Here is a 20,627-nt window from a genome sequence, read left to right as displayed (position 1 = left end):
CAAGAGATAATTATTTTTTTTCTGTATTGACATTTCACCACTGAGTTTTAAGGGATTACACATATTTTATAAAGTTTTTTTTTATATATTCCTGGAATGTAAATACCTAATATATTATTTTGCTGGAATGATTTGGACTATCTTTTTAATAGTGTTTTACCACAGCTTTATTAATTAGGAAAAACATAATCTATTAGGAACATATGTATAAGCATTGTACATTTTTTTCAATTATACACATCAATGAATACGTGAGCTCATTTAAAAAATATGAACTTAATTGTCGTATACCCTAGTAGTCTAGGAAAAATCTTTTTGCCCTTAATTGCATTTTCACAAGAAGCCTAAAATGGAGCAAGTCCTGTTTGTGAATTATTCTGTGTGGACAATTTTGGGAGATTATTATGGTTGCTAGCATCTCCGTCTCTTTGTAACTCAAATGCAGAACAGGCATTTCTAAATCATATAAACTAACACTAAACTTGTGTATTTTTATATATTTGCCGAGCATTTTCTAGTGGGACAGATTCTCCTGGATTAATGATCAAACACTTTTAAAAATTCTTTTTTTATTTATTTTCTTCCCTTTGCCTTTGAATGTTCCCAGTAGCTAGGGACAATATGAAATGTTGAATCAGCCTTGTTTGGACAGTCCCATGGAAGAGGCATCATGTGCCACTGTTACAGGATTATAAAAACTGACACTGGCATTTAGCCAGCATTACAGCCACAACCTTTTCCTGTTAATTTATTTTCTCACTTACAGATGCCTCTCATTCTCTTGTATCTTCAAGGTGGCTAAAAAAGATTAAATTAGCTTTGTATTTGAAATCAATTGCTTAAAGAGGTGATGTCAGGTTTTATCTTTCCTTCTCCTTTGCATCCAAACAGATTCTTTTATCCCTGCTGAATTAGTATCACAACCACTTTTTTAAAAAAAATCACCAGAGTTGGTGAAAGATAGCAAGGACTTAATCCCTATTGCATTGAACAGGATTGATTTTTTTGACATGGCGACAATATTAAAACAATCAGTAGTTTTGCTTCCTCCCACTGTGGCTTCTTTTTTCAGGACATGAGTTTAAAAAGGTTAAGGGCTTGATATTATGGTAACAAAGAGAAATAAAGATGGTATTAACAGACTGTAAGTTTGCATATATATATATATATATATATATATATATATATATACTTTTGATTTTGTTTTTTCCTTATAAAAATTAACATACATGAACTATGACATTTTTGTTATGTAGGATAGTCAGAGCAATTGTTTCCTTTGCTTTAGTTATTTCAAATATTTTCACTATGTCTGTTGCATTTCATATTGATTCACAATAAAGAAAATGGGATTTAGGTGAAATAGTTATGCCAATAGGAAATATTTTGGGAGAATATATGATGTAACACAAATTTAAAGTGTGATACCTGTGCCGTAATACATAGAAGCAGAGCTCTATTAAAGTATGGGAATTGTGACCTGAAAAGAATGGGAGGTTGTTGTTAAGGTCAATTCCATTTACTTGAAAGAAACATGAACATGGAAGAAAGTTTTTGTTTTGTTTTGTTTTGTTTGGGATTGTTGTTTTTAGGTTTTCTGACACTCCACTGACAGTGCTAAAGGATTTACAGTTGCCACAAGAAAAATTTCTTTCAACGCAACAAACTTGGGAAGTAATACTTCCAATCAAAGTCTGTCTTTCATTCATTTATCCCCTTTCTCACCATGTAGTCTTGCCAATGACCTCATGTACTCTCAGTGTTTCAGTTACCACTTACATACAAATTATTTAAAAATCTGTATCTGTCCTAACCTCTCTCTGTCCTGGCCACACATTCATATACTGGACATCTCCTCTTATAAACTTCACCATACCAATATTGCTCCTCTTCTTGAGTTTACTGTCTCAGTGGATGGCATCACCAAGACATATGGGAATTATTTGCTCTACTCTTTAGTATCCTGGCAATTTATATATTGTGAATACTTTTTAAAATGCCCTTTTACCCCTTTCAGTTCTATGCCCCTAACATCTCACCACTACAGTGTAGCCTCCGAATGGTTCTCTTTGCTTCCTGATTTGTCTTTTTCAAATTCATTTTTCTCGTTTTCCAAATCTGATTATATAGCTCCTTGTAATGTAGGAGACAGTGGATCTAGCTTGGCACAGAAAGCCATGACCTGATATTACCTGCCTTTTTCCTCCCTCCCTTCCTCCCATCCTCCCTTCCATTCTCCCTTCAATATTTATTGATCTCCTATGTGCTGATCATTTTCTCAGGCACTAGAGCTCACAAGTAGACAGAGCAAAGCACTTGTTCTCATGGGGGTTACACTCTAGTGATAGGAGGCAGACAATAACAAACAGTAAACCAAATTTAGAATATGTCAGGTGATGGTAAATGCATTAGTTGTTTGTTTGTTTTTCTTTTAAATGGCTAAAGTTTAGTGATGTGTACCTAGTACATTTGATGCCTGGAATAGATTTTTTTTTAAAGCATGCTTATTGTCTAGTCTATGCAGTAAAGTTATTTTCAAAAAGAATCATGTAATAATCAGTAATAAAAATTTTGATTCATTCCTATAAAACAAGACGTTGACAATTGAAATAATTTCAATATTAAAGATATAATTCACATGGTTTTGCTATTTTAATTTGAAACACAAAAACTCCTCATAGTTGCCCAAAATTACAGAGTTGAAGTAATTCATATTGTGTCATGTCTATAATTTTATCAATTCCAAATCAACCGTTTAAGCATTAGAAATGCAATAGTGAGGGGTGGAGACACATGCCGCTTAAGGGCAATTGGAGAAAGGAACGCTTATAGCTGAGTCAGCCTGCAACTGTGGCTACTGTTTGACTGGAATTTCCACATTAACTTCCTTGTAGAGCTCAATGTTTATTGAAGAATGGGTAATAAAATTTAAAGCTTATACACATATAACTAGAATTCTGCAGCAACCGTAGTGATTATTTAGAATTTAGATCTACCAAATTTTTGGGGGAGGGCGGGGAGACAGACTTTAGAATATCAGTGACATCGTTGAGAGCAGCTCATGGTGAAAATACAAAACAGGTTTATTTTAATCAGTCTTACAACTGTTCTAAATAGTCTAACTCAGTACCCACCCTTATGGCCTACACCCGGGTTTGGAATTATGCTGGTAAGGGAATAGAGATGATGGGATTTGGAGCCTGAGTAACTCATAAAATGAGTGTTAGGTTGGAGGACCCAAAGTTTAGTTTGGGGTATGATGAATCTGAGATACCTATTAGACATCCAAGTGAACATAAAGGTCTCGGAATTTAGGTCTGAGGATAAAAGTGTGAGATTTATTACATGTAGATAGCATTTAAAGCTCTGAAATAAGGAAGAAATCAGTCAGAGAATCTGACTGTAGGGCTGTGGTGTTCCTGCGAAAGACTCCTGACAGAACCGCTCTGCTTCATTTGCCATTCCCTCAACACAGTATGCACACTTTTTTCTTCCTCCCCTTTCTGTTCCTCCTCCTTGTCATCTTATTTGTTCTCTAATGCCTTCCCTCTTCTCCACTTAACTGAAAGTTGATCATTTGTCACATTTCACTTACCTGATTATCTCATCCCATAATAAGCCTCCCCTCCTTTGAAACACTCTTGTTCACATTGGTATTTTACATTTGTCAAACAGTACTGTGTAAGTGTATATCTGTCCCTTCTGTCTGCTGACCTCAACCATTATTGAATAAAATATGTCACAATTACAACTATCCATCTTCACCTCCAGTACCCTACAAAGGCCTCTCTGTGTTGCCCAGAGCATTATGATGACTTCAAGATAGTGTGGCTAGAGTCCACAAGTCAACTTAAGAGATTTTTATCCCTGACTTAGGCCCAAATTTACTCTTAAATATAATCTTATGTCCTAACTAAATGGAAAGCTCCTTTAGTGTAGGGCATTGATTTTATACTGTTTAATAATACGTTGCATTTTCTGTAGCACTGAACCTGGTATCTTGCAAATGCTTTATGCATGAGAATTAATTGAATGGTTAAGTTCTTAAGTCACCAAAGAATGAAAAATCTGCATGTGCACTTTGGAAGACTTGGCACTGAATGATCCATTAGGCTCATCTTTAATAATTATTTATTTATTTTACAAATTTATCTCCATAATCCCTGGGTATATCTCTGTCATTGCATGTACTGCATTCTATTGTAATTATCTGTTTATGTTACTTTCCCCACAAAAAGGAGAGTATAATAAAAGTGGGAATTTGATAAAATTCACCATCAAGTCACTGAAGCTAATGCTGTGTCTGGCGCTTTGTAAATGCTTATTGAATACGTAGATAACTGGATAAATGAATTACTATATGTTCATGAACATGCATAGCCTTTTTTTTGCTTATAAAACATTGAAGAGTTATTTGCCCTTAACTTGGATACTCTATAAACTATTACACTACTGAAATGATTATATTTTAGGACTCATTTTTTTAAGAGCAAACAGCGTGTAAACAGTGAGCACTGATATTAAATAGGATTACTTTTTAATGACTGTATCCTTTTGGAACACCTACTGCTTTAATAGAAGAAGATTGGTTTACTATATAAAGTGTTCTATAGATCACATAGAACCAATCCCATAATATCCTAAATAGCATGGTAATACAAAGTTCAGATTTGAATTTGAACAAGCTAGTGGTGTATTTGTAGAATATATATGTATATGTGTAAATGTATGTTTAACACTAAAAATAGTTTCATCCAATTTTTGTGTTTTTAAGATTTTGTTTTCTTAGGAATTCATAGGATTATTAGTAGATAATTCAACTAAATACTTTAATAAACTTAAAAGTGTTGGAGTTGCTTTTGGGCAGTGGTCTGTTTATTATTTGTTTTCCATTGTTTATATTTATTTTCATATCATTTGCTACTATTTCTACTGTTGTTCATATAATATTATGTCATGCATGTAAAATTTGGATGTTCTCACACTCCTGTGATATGAAAATACTCTTAGGAAAGGTGCTTATTCCTTTAATACTGATCAGTATAGACATGTTGCATTTTTTTTAAAGATTAGTGATTTTTTCCACAAATGTTTCTTTTTCTTTTCTTTTTTTCCCCCCAGTATCTCTGAAATTCCTCAGTTCCGGCTACCATATGATGCAGTGAATTTTGAGATCGAGCTTATGAAGGACCTTGGTGTAAAGGTAAATGAAAAACATAACACATGTGTATTGCTCAAAGAGAAAGGAGAAAGCTCTACAGTAAAGATTAACAACAAAATGTCACACATTTTAGGAAAGAACAATTAAAAGCTACACCAGGCAGAAGCAGAAAGATGCTTCTCCTTGCTTAGGGCATTTGTCTGTCTACTGTCTGAATGCCACTAGCCTGGAAAAGGGCAATCAATAGTTCTCATCTGGCACGCCTGCATGTGATTAATTGTCTGTAAGAAACAAATTCCTAAATTGCTTTAGGGGTTCACTGCAGCTAATAGAAGGATTTGGTTTCTTTAATCACATTTTTTTCATGCAAGTTGTGTGCATTCTGAAACATTTGTATTTCACAATTTGGACCATAATTTCTTACAGAGGTTTATTTTATTTATTATATGCATCGTGTCGGTAGTGTTAATGTGATAATCCTTTCTTAACATAAGCAGCAAATCAGCAGGGTAGAAAGCAACAGCTTTGTGTTTCTCATTGTTTTGTGAAATAAATGTTCTTTTAAAGAAGGTCAGAAGTTAACATTTATACTTTCAGAATTTGTCTGTAGCTATTCCTATTCCTTTCTATTAATTAGGAGTATTACACTCTGGCTCTTCATTTGAACATATTGCTATTTTTGTTTCCAAAATGTTAATTATATATAGTAGATATACACAGTATATTAATAAAGTACTGTGATTTACATAATACATTCTGTAAGTGCATGCAAAATATATTTTGAAAAGTGATTAACAAACTTGGGGCTCTTGCATTTAGAAATAAAAACTAAAATAATCAGAAGGGGAAACACTCAAAACAATTCTTTGTGCTTTTACACTTTTAATTACATTTTGTTTGGCAGTGGTTGGGATGAAGCATTTACACATAATCACTAAACAAAACGCTGTATAGCAAGGAAGTACACAGAACAAATGAGCACAACTTTATGAAAGCTTGGCGTTCAAAAATAGTGTTCAATATAGATCATTTAAGGATGGTTATTTGCTTTTTAAAAATATATTCTGAAAAGTGTTCTTTAAATGTCTTTCATTCTGAATACAATTTCCTACCTAAATCTCATTAAATAAGGAAAATATTTATTGGGACTTCAAACTAATATATTAAGTGTAAACTAATATACTGGGTGTTAGTACCAATTGAAGATGAATCAGAAATTAATTTAAAGCACTTCTAAATTTATCTTATAAGTAATTGCAAAATCACATTCAATTTTTGCAGTACCAGATATACTGCATAAATTAGGCCATACCCATTACTCTCATTAGGAAACCCATCAAGGGCATAGTAACAGTGAATGTACTGAGTGCCAGAAAAATATACATTTCAGCTTTAGTCATGCAACTTTTTAATTTTATAGTCAGATAACTTTGACAAAGTCAAGGAGTATCCCTAGATTTGGTCAGTATCTGTTCAAAGGTAAAAGTGTGTACTACCATTTTTGTAAAATATAAACTTATCTGCTTATATATGCAGAGAATATCTCTGGAAGGAGAAGAATCTGATAGCGTAAGATTGATTTTGGGAAGGTGTGGGAAGAATTGGTTACCATTTTGTACATTTGATTTTTAAACCTTGTCAATTTATTATATTATCAAGAAAAAATTGGAACCTAAATTAAAAAGGAGGTTAATATTATCTTGTACACCTCTCAGGTTGTTTTAAGATGAGAAAGAGATATGTATTAACACTTGCTTTGTAAAAATTGAATTGTATGTATAATTATGCGGAGAGATAGCAATGGGATTCTTTTCAGCTTTGAGGACTTGTATCTACTGATAGGATACTTGCAGCTTTTTTGACTTACAACTTTAGCCATAAGAAGATGCATGTTTTAAAAAGGTCTGTACTTATTACTTCCTTTTTCTCCTCACCAGATTCTTCTTAATGTCCCTCTGTTTCTACTTCTCAACTTACTTTATATTTTTAAGTCTACAATGATTTCCTGGCCATGAAGTGAATTTTTGCTCTAGGTTCATTCCGTTTGACTCCTGTGCAGCATATGACATTCTCATGTATGTGTGTGTATGTGTCTGTCTGTATATATGTATGCATGCATGCTTTTTTGGATTTCATGGTCTAGCATTATCTTAGTATTATTCAATTTTTCTTTCTAATAGTTTTGTTTCATTTATACAACAGGTAATAATTGAGAAATTACTTTTGCCAAGCAGTATGATAAGGACTATTCTAAAACCATCCTTTCGGTGATGGGTATTAAGGAGGGCACATATTGCATGGAGGACTGGGTGTTATACACAGATAATGAATCATGGAACACTACATCCAAAACTAAGGATGCACTGTATGGTGACTAACATAACATAAGAAAAATTATTATTAAAATAAATAAATAAATAAATAAATAAATAAATAAATAAATAAAACCATCCTTTCAAACTCCAGTCCTATATTCTCTCTCTCTCTCTCTCTTTTTTTTTTTTTTTTTAAAGATTTACTGATCTTAAAGAGAGAGAGAGACAAGAGAGTGAGAGAGCACAAATGGTCAGAGAGGGAAGGGGACAGGGAGAAAATCCCAAGTAGAATCCCTGCTGAGCATGGGGCCTGCCTTGAGGCTCAGTCTCACCACCCTGAGATCAAGGCCTGAGCCAAAACCAAGAGTCAGACGCTTAACTGACTGAACCACCCAGGAGCCCCACACTCTAGTCCTATATTATTAGTAGTTTAGTGAGCACATCTGTCATTCAAATAACATAAACTCATCATACCCAAAGCCAAGTTTAATTCATCTCTACTGCGAACTATGTTCTTAGTTAAATTTCCTGTTGAATAATTTATTTCATATCTAATACCTTGATAGATTGGTTCTTCTTAATTTAGTATTTTTAAATTTTTCAAGTCAGATATTGTAAAAAAAAAAATGAGACCTTTATCTTCTCTCTATTTGTACATTATATATTTTTCTTCCACTATTTCATTGGCTGGAATCTCTAGTATGTTATAAAAGAGTGTTAATACATGGCATCTTTTTTTGTCTTTGAGGTAACATTTTTAATCATATTGAACAGACATTTTATTTTTCTAGACTTAGAATATTAAAATTTTATTTACTTTTTATTTTAATGGGGAAAGGGCATTAAATTTTTTAAATGCCATTTAAAAAACCTTATGTTTGGTTAGCATATTGAATTATATAAACCTTTGCATTCTGGAATGTGTCCACTTTTGTATTGTTTTATTATATCTGTACATGTGCATTTGCTCCGTTAGTCTTTTTATAGATTTTCTTTTTCCTACATTTATTTATGTAATTGATATTAAAACTGGAAAGAGGCAGGGGATAGTCAAATGCCATTGCTGTCCTTGCAGAGTTTGAAATCTACTGAAAGCCTGTTTTTGTTTGCTTTCTTTATTTGTATTTGTTATCTTTGTGAGTTTTTAGTAATAAATTATGGTAGCCTTATAAAAATAAATTTCCCAGCATTTCATTATTTTCTTGTTGGTAAGAATATTGCCCTGAGACTTACCTATTTTACTAAATTTGAAAATTTTTGTTTTTCTGACCTCAAAGCCTTTTCATGAGAGATGGAACTTTGACCTTTTTTTAAAAAATTTTGTTTTAAAGTTTATTTAGTAATCTCTATACCAAATGTGGGGCATAAACTCACAACCCAAGATCTAGACCTCCACCAACCGAGCCAGCCAGGTGCCCCTGACTTTTTTTTTTTTTTTTTTTTTTAGTATCGTTATCAGTCTTTTCACCGATTTCATTCTCATGTCAATGTGGCCAATATGTATTTCCTAGAAAAAAAATTGTTTCACTGAGACTTTTGGATTAATTAGCATAGATTTAAACATGTTATCCACTATACAATAGAAATATCTCACCTATGCTTCTGATTATATTTGCTTTTGCATTTCTAAACTTATACATTGTATTTTTTAAGCTTTTTTTCTTGATAAGAATAGGTAGTACTTTCTCTAGTTAATGTATTCTTTATTACAGTTTTATGTTTTCTTACTCTCTAATTGCGGATTTTATATTTATTAATTCTTTCTTCCTGCTAACCTTACACTTATTTATTCTTTTTTAATGTGTTGAGTTGTATACTTACTTTTTATTTTTCTAGGTTGAATAATGAAACCATTTTAAATTATTAATTTCTTTTTGAATAAACCCTTGTCAGCATCTATATGTTTTCATTAGTATATTATTGTTATCTTTCTTGAATAATTATAGTTTTGTTTTGTTTTTTAGTTTTACACAGAATTGTTCAAGGTAATATTTTTATTTGCTCATGTATTCTCATGATAGACTTCAAAATTTTGTTTTTTATTCTACTTATCTGCAGAATATACACTTTTTAATTTCTCAAGTATACTCAGTTTCTTTTGCTTCAAAGGATCTTGTATAATAAAATTGTTTATTCTTTAGAAGAAATAGTGACTTAGCTATATTTTTTAATAAAATCTCTTTATTTTATAATAAAAGTTTTAATATAGACCACTGAAAATTATTTGTAACCCTAGCAGACTTTAACAAAGTCTCTTAACGATATTTGTGTTAGACAGTGTCACTAACTTTTAGATTAAATACTCTTTTTTGGTTTGTTTTGCTATTCAGGGACTAGGTGGATAGAAATATTTTTGTTTCAATCTTTACAGTATTTCTTATGACTTCATTATTGAAAGCTAAAAGTATAAATCTGCATTAACATCTTGTATTTTTTCTAAATATTTTTATATTTGACATTTCTCAAAATATTTTGATAGAAATTAATTGAACTTAATTTGTAATTACTAGGCATGTCTTCTGCTTCATAATTTGAGTAAAAATACCTAACTCAGATCTTGTTCATGATAACCTCTCCACATCATCTTGTTTCTTATTATAGTTATTTGAAGCATTTCTACTACTATAGCATGTTTTTGGAAAACTAATATAAAATCATATCATAACTCTACCAGAAGGAGGGAAATGTGTATATCAATAGCTGACAAAATAATTTTTGTGTCTAAAGAAGGCTAAATATTATTTTTAAAATTCTTCCATCTGATCTCCTATCTTAGAGATTCTGGAAATATTTTATCTGTTTAGCCAAATATTCTATCAAAATTGTGAAGAGCATGTACATTGTTATCTGTATTTTTAAATAATGGGTATCATATATTTTCTTTGAAGAAGGAGTTACACTCAAAAAAAAAAAAAGTTGTAAACCTTTATCTACCTTACAAAAATATATATGAAGACATATTGTGGAAGTGTAAAGAAAGTTCCATGAAGTCCCGAAGGGGATATTAGATGGAACTTTGGCTCAGGGCTTCCTATATTTAGCCCTTATATTGGGATAGTAGGAATTCTTATACTGAGCTTGAAGTGGAGTGAATTTACTCTGAATTTAGCTAGAAGCTTGAGTACTCCGTCCTATATTACTAAAGCCACTAGAGGAAGGTACAATATATGTTGTAATCCCTGTTTAAGAAAATCAAGATGAAAAACTATTACATATATAGAAGTACAGACAAATAAAAGGAACAAAAACACAAACAAAATGCCCACCATGTGGTATTTTTCTAGCATCATATCTACTTAACAAATAATATTAGGATTTCATAGTATATCAGCCACAGGAATGTTTCCGATATATGTGTTTGTTTTATACTAGTTTTAGTTACATGTTACACATTTCCGCTCAATATCCCAAGGCATAATGTAAGCAAAATTCTAACTTTTTTTGTCAAAGAATCTTTCTCCTTGTTCTTTCTGAGAGTTATTGATTAGATGACAAATGTTTGGGAGTCTGAGGCTTTTAGAAAAGGGAAATTTGACTGGATTCCCCAGCACAGACAGAGAAGAGTCCTGATGCCTATCACTCCGCTGAATTTTGTTATTATTACTCTGTGTCATTTCCATATTGGAGCTGCTGCTCAATGATGGCTATTATCCATCTTTCTCACAATGTCCGTTCACAGTGTGGAAAAGTCTTCCTGGTCCCAGTCCCAGTATATTAACACCAAGAGTCAAGCTCCTTGTCTTTCCAGTTTCCAATACACTAAAGTATAATTCAACGTTTTTGGTTTGTTTGTGTTTTTTTTTGGTCTTCCCTAATTGCATACTATTGGCTACTAAGGTGGAAACAGGCTGTAGAAATATGAAATATCTGTACTTCTTTCCTGTACATTATAAACTCAAACATGTTCACTCTACTAGAGTGGAAGGATTGGGATGTCTTTGTTTTCATTTGATAAATCACATAGTGCCACTTCCAAACTAAACTTCTGTACACACACATCACCTCAGGAAGGATGAGGGTCTTTCCTGAATCTGTTTGCTGAGGCAGTAGATAGACTAAACCTAAAGTCAGGGATTCTGAGGATCACTTCCATGAATTAGCCCATCAGCAGGGCATTCCACTCCTCAACTTTAGAAATTTCATTTTTATTCTGTTTGCTAAAACTTTATTTGTAATGTTTGGATCTATAGTTTTCTTTTATATCTTGCCTTTATTATGTATTTGCAATAAAATAAGGTTATTTGTTTCATAAAATAAACAGAACTTTCTATCTTTGTGATTAGAAATAATTTAATAAGAGAAAATCTATTCTTTAAAAATTAGTATAAATTGAAATTCAGAAACTTCGGTATTAGATACATTTAGGAGTGTTTAATTCTACTAATTCTAATATAAGTACACATTATTTGATACTATAACGCACATTTAATAGTACATGTTTACTTGATGTTTTAATTTGTTCTATACTATTTGATATGTGTGAGAGTTCTGAATGTTAGTTATTAATCTCACCTTTTTGTCCTCTGCTTACAAACTTTCAAACACTTATTCTATCACCCAATATAAAAGTAGAATTAGTATTTTAGGAGAACAAAATGGCCCTTTATAATACAACCCCAGACATCATCTTCTCCTACTTTCTCTTACTATTCTTTGTTTTGTCCTTCATATTCCAGAAACATTACACTTTCAGTAGGTCTTCACATGTAATATGTTTTTCTGTGCCTTTGAAGATGGTGCCAATTCTGCGTTTCATTCTCCTTTTATCAGAAACATAAGAGCATAGCTGTTACTCATGCTGGCTCTGCAGTTAGACTATATATGCAACCTTGACAAAGGTTGTCTAAGCCCTCTTGTTCCTTAGAATTATCATCTGTCAAATGAGGATACCAATGCCACTTCATAAGGCTAATTGTGAGGATTAAATGAGTCCATATATGCAGTATTTAGAAGAGAGCCTTGCACTTAGTTAAGTACTCTGTACAGGTTATTTTCAATTATTGTTTCATGGGTAAAATTTGTTCTTTCTCTATGATTCAGTTTCGAGGCTTTTGTTTTTAAGAATATGCTAATCTTCAGAACCCAAAGAAGCCTACCAAGTGTTACCCTTCCTTCTCTATGGTAGTAAATGAGAACAAAATTACAAGAAAATATTTTACTTTCGGGAGGATATACTGCCACACACCTGACAAGTAGACACCTAAACTTCACTTAAGTGGCTAGTCCTTGATCTTAGGATTCATTGTCTGCCCTCTCAGTGCATGTGTCTTAACAAAGTCTCCAGAATGCTGGCCACCTCTTGCTCATGCTGTCCAGCCTGCCTGGTGTTCTCAATGTAATGGGGTCACCGTGATGATCTGTGGGGTGGCCAGATAGTTTCAGATTACATATATTATTACAGGAGAGAGTCGACATAGTCCTGAGGCAAAACTGTAAATGAATATTCTTATCTTTCCCCTGTGAATGTGAACTGTTTCTGATTCCTTTTTCTCAGAAGCGGGATGGAAAAGTATACCCCATGCAGTGTACCTGTGGCCTTATTAATCTGCTTTAGCAATAATACCACATCTGTCACAGAAACTGCAATCAGGGGTACTCTTTGGTTGAGCCTGGGGTAGTTTACAGTTATTCTTCGGGAATCATCTGGTCTCAGTTAGGGGCCAGACTGTGAATTACAGAGAAATATAACGTGGACCACCACCATCTCTCCCCATCCTACCCACCCCCAGGATATGGTAGTGTGTTTGATTTACTCTCACAACTAGGGTTTTAGAAGTTCTCTGGCCTTCCCAATTATTGCAGCTGTTATAGTTCTTACTGCACAGATCAGCAAGCGACCCAATGTGGGGATTACTTCAACTGACAAGTATAGCAATTTTGCTTATGCAGTTGAATACTGGGGGAATAATCACAACCTGGGGCTATGATCTCAGTGGTCCCACTATGAGCCAGAATTTTACCAGGGTCCATTTTTTACCTTTTCCCTGCAGTTTCCCACTCTTGCATCTCTATGTATCAATGTCAGTGAAGAATCTGTGTCCCATGTCCCTGAAACCTGTGATTATTCCCCCTTTCCCAGTGTTTAGTCACCAGGGTAAATGGCCATAGTTCCCTTTGGAGGGGGACTAAGGGAATCATTACAGTATTAATTTGGCAGGATGTTGCATGTTCCTTCTTCCTGGGGACGTGGCCACCCTCTGCAGTTAGAAGGTTCCAGATCTGAAAATTGGCTCATGCCTGGGAACTGAACAATGTATCATGACTTTTAATAGTGGTGCCTACCCTCTGCCTCCCAACTCTATTCTTCTTCCCTGGACAATGTCCTCTATCAAAATTCTATCTATTATTTTAAAAAGCCCTATTAAAATCCTGCTACCTCTCTTTATTCTCATCCTGTGAACCCAGCCATACTGAATTGCTCTGTCCTCTTGAATTCCTGTAGACACGTGGTGATCACACTTTGTTTTATATTATATTTATTTATGTACATCTTCTGCACAGATCTTCATTATACATTGAGGCAGAAATTGTGTCTCATTTATCATTTTATTGTTTAAAGTGCCCCACATAGTACCTTGAACATATTTTTCAAGCTTTGAAAGTTTACTGACTTGATTTTAAATACACTAGCTTTTGGGGCGCCTGGGTGGCACAGCGGTTAAGCGTCTGCCTTCGGCTCAGGGCGTGATCCCGGCGTTATGGGATTGAGCCCCACATCAGGCTCCTCTGCTGTGAGCCTGCTTCTTCCTCTCCCACTCCCCCTGCTTGTGTTCCCTCTCTCACTGGCTGTCTCTATCTCTGTCAAATAAATAAATAAAATCTTAAAAAATAAATAAATAAATACACTAGCTTTTCTTCTACTTCATTAAAAGGCAAAACTGCATTTAGTCCTTAAGCAAGGTGTGTTAGTGTTCTATTTAGATACTGTTTTGTATATGTAAGCCTGTATACTAAAAGACAAAAATATGTCCACATGTATATGGAATTTTTTATATATTGAGTTTCTGTTCTTTTTGATGTTAAAGTTTTAATTAATCAAATGCCAAAATATCATTATTGCCACTTTTTTTCTTATAGATAATTTGTGGCAAAAGCCTTTCAGCAAATGAAATGACTCTTAGCACTTTGAAAGAAGAAGGGTACAAAGCTGCTTTCATTGGAATAGGTGAGTAGCTTGCTTTTAAATATTTTTTCTTTGTAATTTTTTAAAAATTTCCCGACGGTGTCCAGCATAAGTGCCTGCAGACATTTCCACAATAGAAGTTGTATCTGTTCAGGGAGCAGATGGGAATGAATGGCTGAAGAAAGTTTTCTATTTATAAGTAACTGTGTTGTCTCACCTTCATGATGGATAGACTTTGGCAGAACCATTTTTAAATTTCCCACTCTCTCCCATGCCATCATTACCAGAGAACATCTCTAAGACACAAGACGTTTTTCAAGTAATGCCGTGGAAGCTCAGAATTTGGGTCAAACGATGTCTAGATGGAGTAGCTTTCTCTTTCTGATAAAACCAGTTGGCTAAATAGTTAATAAAGGACAGAATTGGCTTGGGTTTCATTTGTTCCTTTCATTTTTTCCCAAAATTTCCTAAAGACTTTTCATATTTAGCTGAATTTTTAAGATGTTTAATCATACTTCTGGAAGTCATATGGACAATGTCGAGCTGTAAGGCACTTCATGTGTATCATGGCTACATGTTTTGTCTATATATCCCACAGATTGAGTTGTCTTAACATTTTTTTTTCCATCCACTACTGTTTTCCTGAAAGACCAGAGAGAGCAAAGAGTTGATTTAACTTAGTCTTTGTCTCATGAGCTTTGTATTCATTCTTTCATGTCCCCATTCTGGGGTCAGTTATGGCATACAAACTGAGTCAGTCCATCATCCTCTTGTCTTGCAGTTTGTCTTTCCTACAGTTCACACTTCTTAAATGTGAATAGCTAAGTAATAAAGCTACATGAGACGAACTCTTGCACTTCTTTAAGTGATCACACACTGGGTAACATTTTTTCTGGGGCTGTCCTTATTCAGAGCATATCTAGAGTGAAATTATCAGGAGTCCTTCTTAGCCCGCTCAATTTTTCTTATCAGGATGCCATGTATTCTCTTCCTAGGTAATTGCTACCAAGTCTAAGACCATCTCTGTCACTCCGTTTATGTCACTTCTTATGGAGAGGAAAATAAATTTCACTCTAGCTTCTAGCTTCTAAATGTCTGTGTTGAACATCCTTCCCTTCAGGAACTTGAGTTCCACGTCATCGCTATTTCTCTATATTATCTTCATTTAAGTACAATAATCACTGTGTAGATCAAGAATAGGAAGGAGAAAAGGTCTGATATTTTCATAGGTTTCATTGTTAAAGGCACTACACCAAATTTAGTTTTACTTTCAACATTACATTTGTATGGTAAATTAACATACAAGAAATAACATAAAGAAATGTCAGGCGTCTATGAAGTATATTCTACTAATACCGGCAATTTTGGATCAGTAAGTTGCTGTTACTTTCAATAAGTACAGGTTCAAAGACGCTTTGTGAATATTGAATGGAAAATGTAGTGAGGCAATTGGTATGAAACTTTGGTCATGTTTTCAAATAGCTATTTGTAATTCACCATTGTTGTTTCCTACAGCAGTTGTACAGAAAAGATAGGTTTTCCGTTAATGGAATAGTATATGCTAATGCAGTTTTGTGATCTCTACGAATGTTGTGTACAAAGAATCTCTGTACTGGAGAGATAGGGGCCAAATAAATAATATGTTGAAATATCTCCAAATTAATTGCATAATCAAATTATAACAAAAATTTGGAAAAATTAAATAGTTTAACGGTCTGAGTGATTTTAGCCATAGAAATATCTTCTATGTTTTGGAATCAATAATGTTTTAATTTGTTTTTATTTCATTCCATTAAACCTCCTTACATATGTTATTTGATAATGACACATCCGTTCACAATACTCCATGTCACTCTGCACCGAGGTGTGAATGCTGCATTTAAAATGTGGAGTCCTTTCATATTTATGTTGCTGTGCATTTTCACGCTGGGAAGTGAATCTTTTGACATTTTGGTGTAGTGATGTGTAGAATGCAGTTATGTTCTATTTCAGTGTTTTATATGAAATATATACAAGAAAGTTTCATCTTGTCAAAAAAAAAAAAAAAGCTTTTGTCTATAGAAGACAAGTAGTGTTACCTACAGGAATTGTTTATTTGACACTCTTGATTGCCAAGTTGGGAATTTATGACCTTTCTGTTACCATATAACTGCCTGTTATTTGGACAGCCTCACATCCTTACATGCTTTTGTTCATTAACCATGCTTCTGTATTGTAAGTAAACTTCACACACTTCATCTACCTTTTTCCACTCAGTTTGGAGAAGTCAATTTTGGAATAGGACTTCTATATTATTTAGAATATAGGTTTGGCCACTTTTAGAAAGGAAAATGAAGTTTAAACAAGATATATGTTTAGTCTCTCTCATCTAACAGTGTGAACCATCCTCAACAGTTGACTTCCATCCTGGACAATAGGTAGCCACTCTACCCGCATTCCTGCTAACAAGAATGGGAAGTAAGGAAAGGAGCTCCTTTCCTTCTAAGTTTATGACCCAGAAGTTGCACATATCTGTTTTGTTTTTATCTCATTGTCCACAGCCTGGTCACATAAACATGCCTAGCAACAGAGGATGTTGTGAAATATAGTCTCTACCTGGGTGGGCATATGCCCCCATTAAACTTCAATTACTATAGAGAAGGGGGTTTATGATAAAAATAGAGAGTGAAAAGAAATAAAGGTCTCTCTGCCTTAGGTGTGCATCATCATTGGTATTTGACACTTGGATTCCTTATTCAGGGAGCTTAATAAAACACCGAATAGCAAAGAATTCACTCTTTAGTGCTTACATAGGTCACTTAATGAAAATGGAGTATTTTCTCCTTCTGTAGTTGGGAATACTATTTATAGATCTTCTATATTTATAAGTACTGTCCAATCTATAAGAAAAAAGGCTTTATTTTGTATTAATATGTATTAAATATGACTTATCAAGGACAGCTTGATAAATCCATTGCCTTAACAAAAATATATTCTCATGTTTCCTGATTTTTAATAATATTTATGTTATTGCTGTTGAAAAGTTGCTCGCTTTTAGGTTTTTCCCTAACTAATGCTAACAGAGTCCACAAAGAAATCATCACATTGAATATACATCTTTGTAAGACTTACATCCTTTTAGTTTTAGTTTCTTCTAAGTGAAATAAAGATAAGTGATACAAAGCTCTGTATCTTTTTCTAAGTGGAATGAGTTATTTTGAGACAATTGGGGTTTCTTAAAAGACTAAAATTTTGGTGTTTTTTTTTTTTTTTATAAAAGCACTTGCAGAGTGTGTTACTGTCAATGTTCAGAAATAGAGTTAGAACGTCCACTGTGCAAGGCTTTTTCAAAGTATTTAGTGGTTCTCTTTGGTTGGTATTGGTATCAATATGATGAATTACAGCCATCATTCCTTTTTTTTTTTTTTTTACAAAAATCAACACAAAAGAATAGAAAATATCTAAGTGTGTTGCTCATTGTTAGGTAAGTGTTAATTTGTGAAAAATGTTTTCAGTTTAGTGCGTATTTGTTTTTGGTGTATGTGCTTGTGCATGTACTTTGCATATTAAAAAATGTATTTTTTTAAATGTGGGTTAATAGTGTTTGAAAGCCACTGATTTGTGTTGTAAAGACCCTGAAGTACTAATTGCCTTTTCCCATAGCATGCCCAACACCTATCAATAAGTAGCTGATGAGTGAATTATATAAGTATTTAATGACTGCAGTGTTCTAGGCACTGTGCTAAGAATTAAAAATACAAAGAAATCAAATTCAGTTTTTAGCTTAATTTTAATTTCAATCAGGAAGATTATAAGAGATTCAAACAGAACAATTAGTATATAATTTGAGGAGTGGGATGTGGTCAGAGTGTGCTGGACATGAGTATAGTTTTTTTTTATTTTATTTCTTTTAAGTTCTTTGGGTGATTCTATTCTAGAGTCAGATTTTAGAATATCTGTTCTAGATGACTGAAGAGTTGAATCTTTAGCCTTTGTTGCAGAGGAGCCCATGTTTTTTCCCTTTTACAGTAATTTATCTCTGGTATTCTCACAAAACATAGCAGTGGTGAAAAGATTAAACAAACATGTAAGGGAAAGAACATCCATAGACACCCTCAGATAAATGGGAAAACTTTGTATATTCTCCTGATGAGGTTTTTTGGTTTTCGTTTTTTGTTTTTTCTGAATTTCTGTTTTTAATACTTGGGAGAGAAGACTACAGAAGAAATAATAGTAAAATCCATTATTGCAATCACAATAGACGCAAAGGGAGCCAGAACCTCAGGAAGATATTATAGATATAAATAGTCCCTGTCTCACCATGAGATGCTTAAATTTGTATCTACCCCAAAGATTTCTCTTGAATTCACTTCTCACTATACCATTCCCCACCCTTACTGATACTGGACCTCCTAACCAATTTCCCCAGACATCATTATCCTTAAAACAGAAATAATGATCTTTCTAAAATGAGATCTCATGATGCCACTCCCTCATTAAACCCTCTTCTTTGCCATAGCTTCCTATTTCCTTTGGGATAGTGGAGAAACTCCTTAAAATAAGACTTTCAAAGCTCTTCATGGTTTGGTCAACAGCTATGTCTCCAGTCCCTTTACTCATTAAATTGTGTGTTTCAGCCATTTTGAACTGTTTCAGTTTTACCTCATCTAAAAATTTTATTCTCAATATTTGGACATGGTGTTGCCTGGACCTACAGCTGTCATTATTTTCTTTTTAAGTTGTTAGCCTACATGTTCCTTTTTCTACTTCATGTAGTACTCTTCTAATGATCCACCCCTACCCTCACTCTTTAGTCTAGATAAATGAAGCTGCTTCCTCACGCTAATTCTCACACCACTATTTTCTTGTTCCCTTTCTGAATGTCCAGACTAAACTTTATACTTTATTATAACACTTACTTCTCTGTATTATAATTGGCTAGTTACATGTTTATTTTAGCCATTAGAAGTCAAATTCTTGCAGGCTGAATGTTCTGTCTGCTTTGTTCATAGATCTGCAGTACCTAGAAAAATGCCTGCCACATACTAGGAAATCTATAAGTATTTTTTAAATATTGATTTTTAATGGAATTGTTTTAACTATTTGCCAAAATAAATTGATAGGATATTGAAACGTGTTGGCAGTTTGGGGGTGTGTTATAATATTGACCAAACCTAGGGGAAAGCAGATATTACATTATTATAAAATTGGTATTAAACTATAAATGAACTAAGTGGGATTAATGACATTGATGGTAGTGATATTGGTAGTAGTAGCAGTAATAGTTAAAATATTCCATGCCCAATTCATTTTTTCCTTCCACTTTTAATATAATCTATGCCATTAACTCTTAAAATGGCCCTTAAGTGGATAAGAAAATAAAGATTAAGAAAGCGTAAAGGAAACTAGTAAATGCAACTAAAACATGGAAAGTTGATTTTATAGAAAAAGTAGGAAAAATGTAACAAATGCAAACATCCAAATTTCAACATCAAAAGCTGTTACAGACACAGTGGCTGAAAGCCAACAAGTTATCTGATGACACCTGCCTATATTGAGTCGCCCAGTTTAAGGATCATGAACAGGGGAACCTCATACTCTGGAAGAATTATTTTTTATATTTAGCCTCACTTTTCTTACTGTTACCACCAGTTGGCTTTTTTCCCCAGTTACCATAAGAAAATATTATTTTTTTAAATATGATGATTCTCAAATATTTTAACAGCTGAAGAAGAGATAATTACAATTAAGAAAGTCCATTGAGAAACTGTGGTATTAAATTTGCTACATTGTGGCCTTTAGTTAAATCTCTTGTGCCTTCTTAGAGCCAGAATTCTTCTCTGTAAAAGTTTTTCTTAATTAGTTTCTTAATCAGGAGTTTCTAAATTGTACACAATCATGTGTACTTTCTATTTATTTAGCAGAAAATTGAATAAGGTTTTTAGACCACCCTCTTCTGACCACAGATGAAAACTGAAGTTGTTTAGGGATTGTGCACAGTTACATAGATTATTTTAAAGTAATAAACCTGATTTAATTTTAAGAAAAA

At 33.4% G+C, this 20,627-nt stretch overlaps 1 protein-coding gene across 6 annotated transcripts in view; it reads left to right on the top strand.

The window, feature by feature from the left end:
* DPYD (dihydropyrimidine dehydrogenase) overlaps positions 1–20,627 on the top strand; it is a 966,631-nt gene that overhangs the window by 240,769 nt on the left and 705,235 nt on the right. For 5 of the 6 annotated variants that reach the window (XM_034653966.1, XM_034653962.1, XM_034653963.1 and 2 more), the window contains 2 exons: positions 5,122–5,203; positions 14,554–14,641. In XM_034653966.1, the coding sequence (XP_034509857.1) occupies positions 5,122–5,203; positions 14,554–14,641 (170 nt within the window). Of the gene's footprint in view, positions 1–5,121; positions 5,204–14,553; positions 14,642–15,594; positions 15,692–20,627 lie in introns of those variants that run through there. The other variant, XM_019795121.2, reaches the window with a different exon arrangement.

This window comes from Ailuropoda melanoleuca, chromosome 2, assembly GCF_002007445.2.
Source record: "Ailuropoda melanoleuca isolate Jingjing chromosome 2, ASM200744v2, whole genome shotgun sequence".
In the NCBI taxonomy this organism is placed as follows: domain Eukaryota; kingdom Metazoa; phylum Chordata; class Mammalia; order Carnivora; family Ursidae; genus Ailuropoda; species Ailuropoda melanoleuca.
The sequence above is the reverse complement of the archived record's forward strand: the minus strand, read 5'-3'. Positions and strand labels throughout refer to the sequence as shown.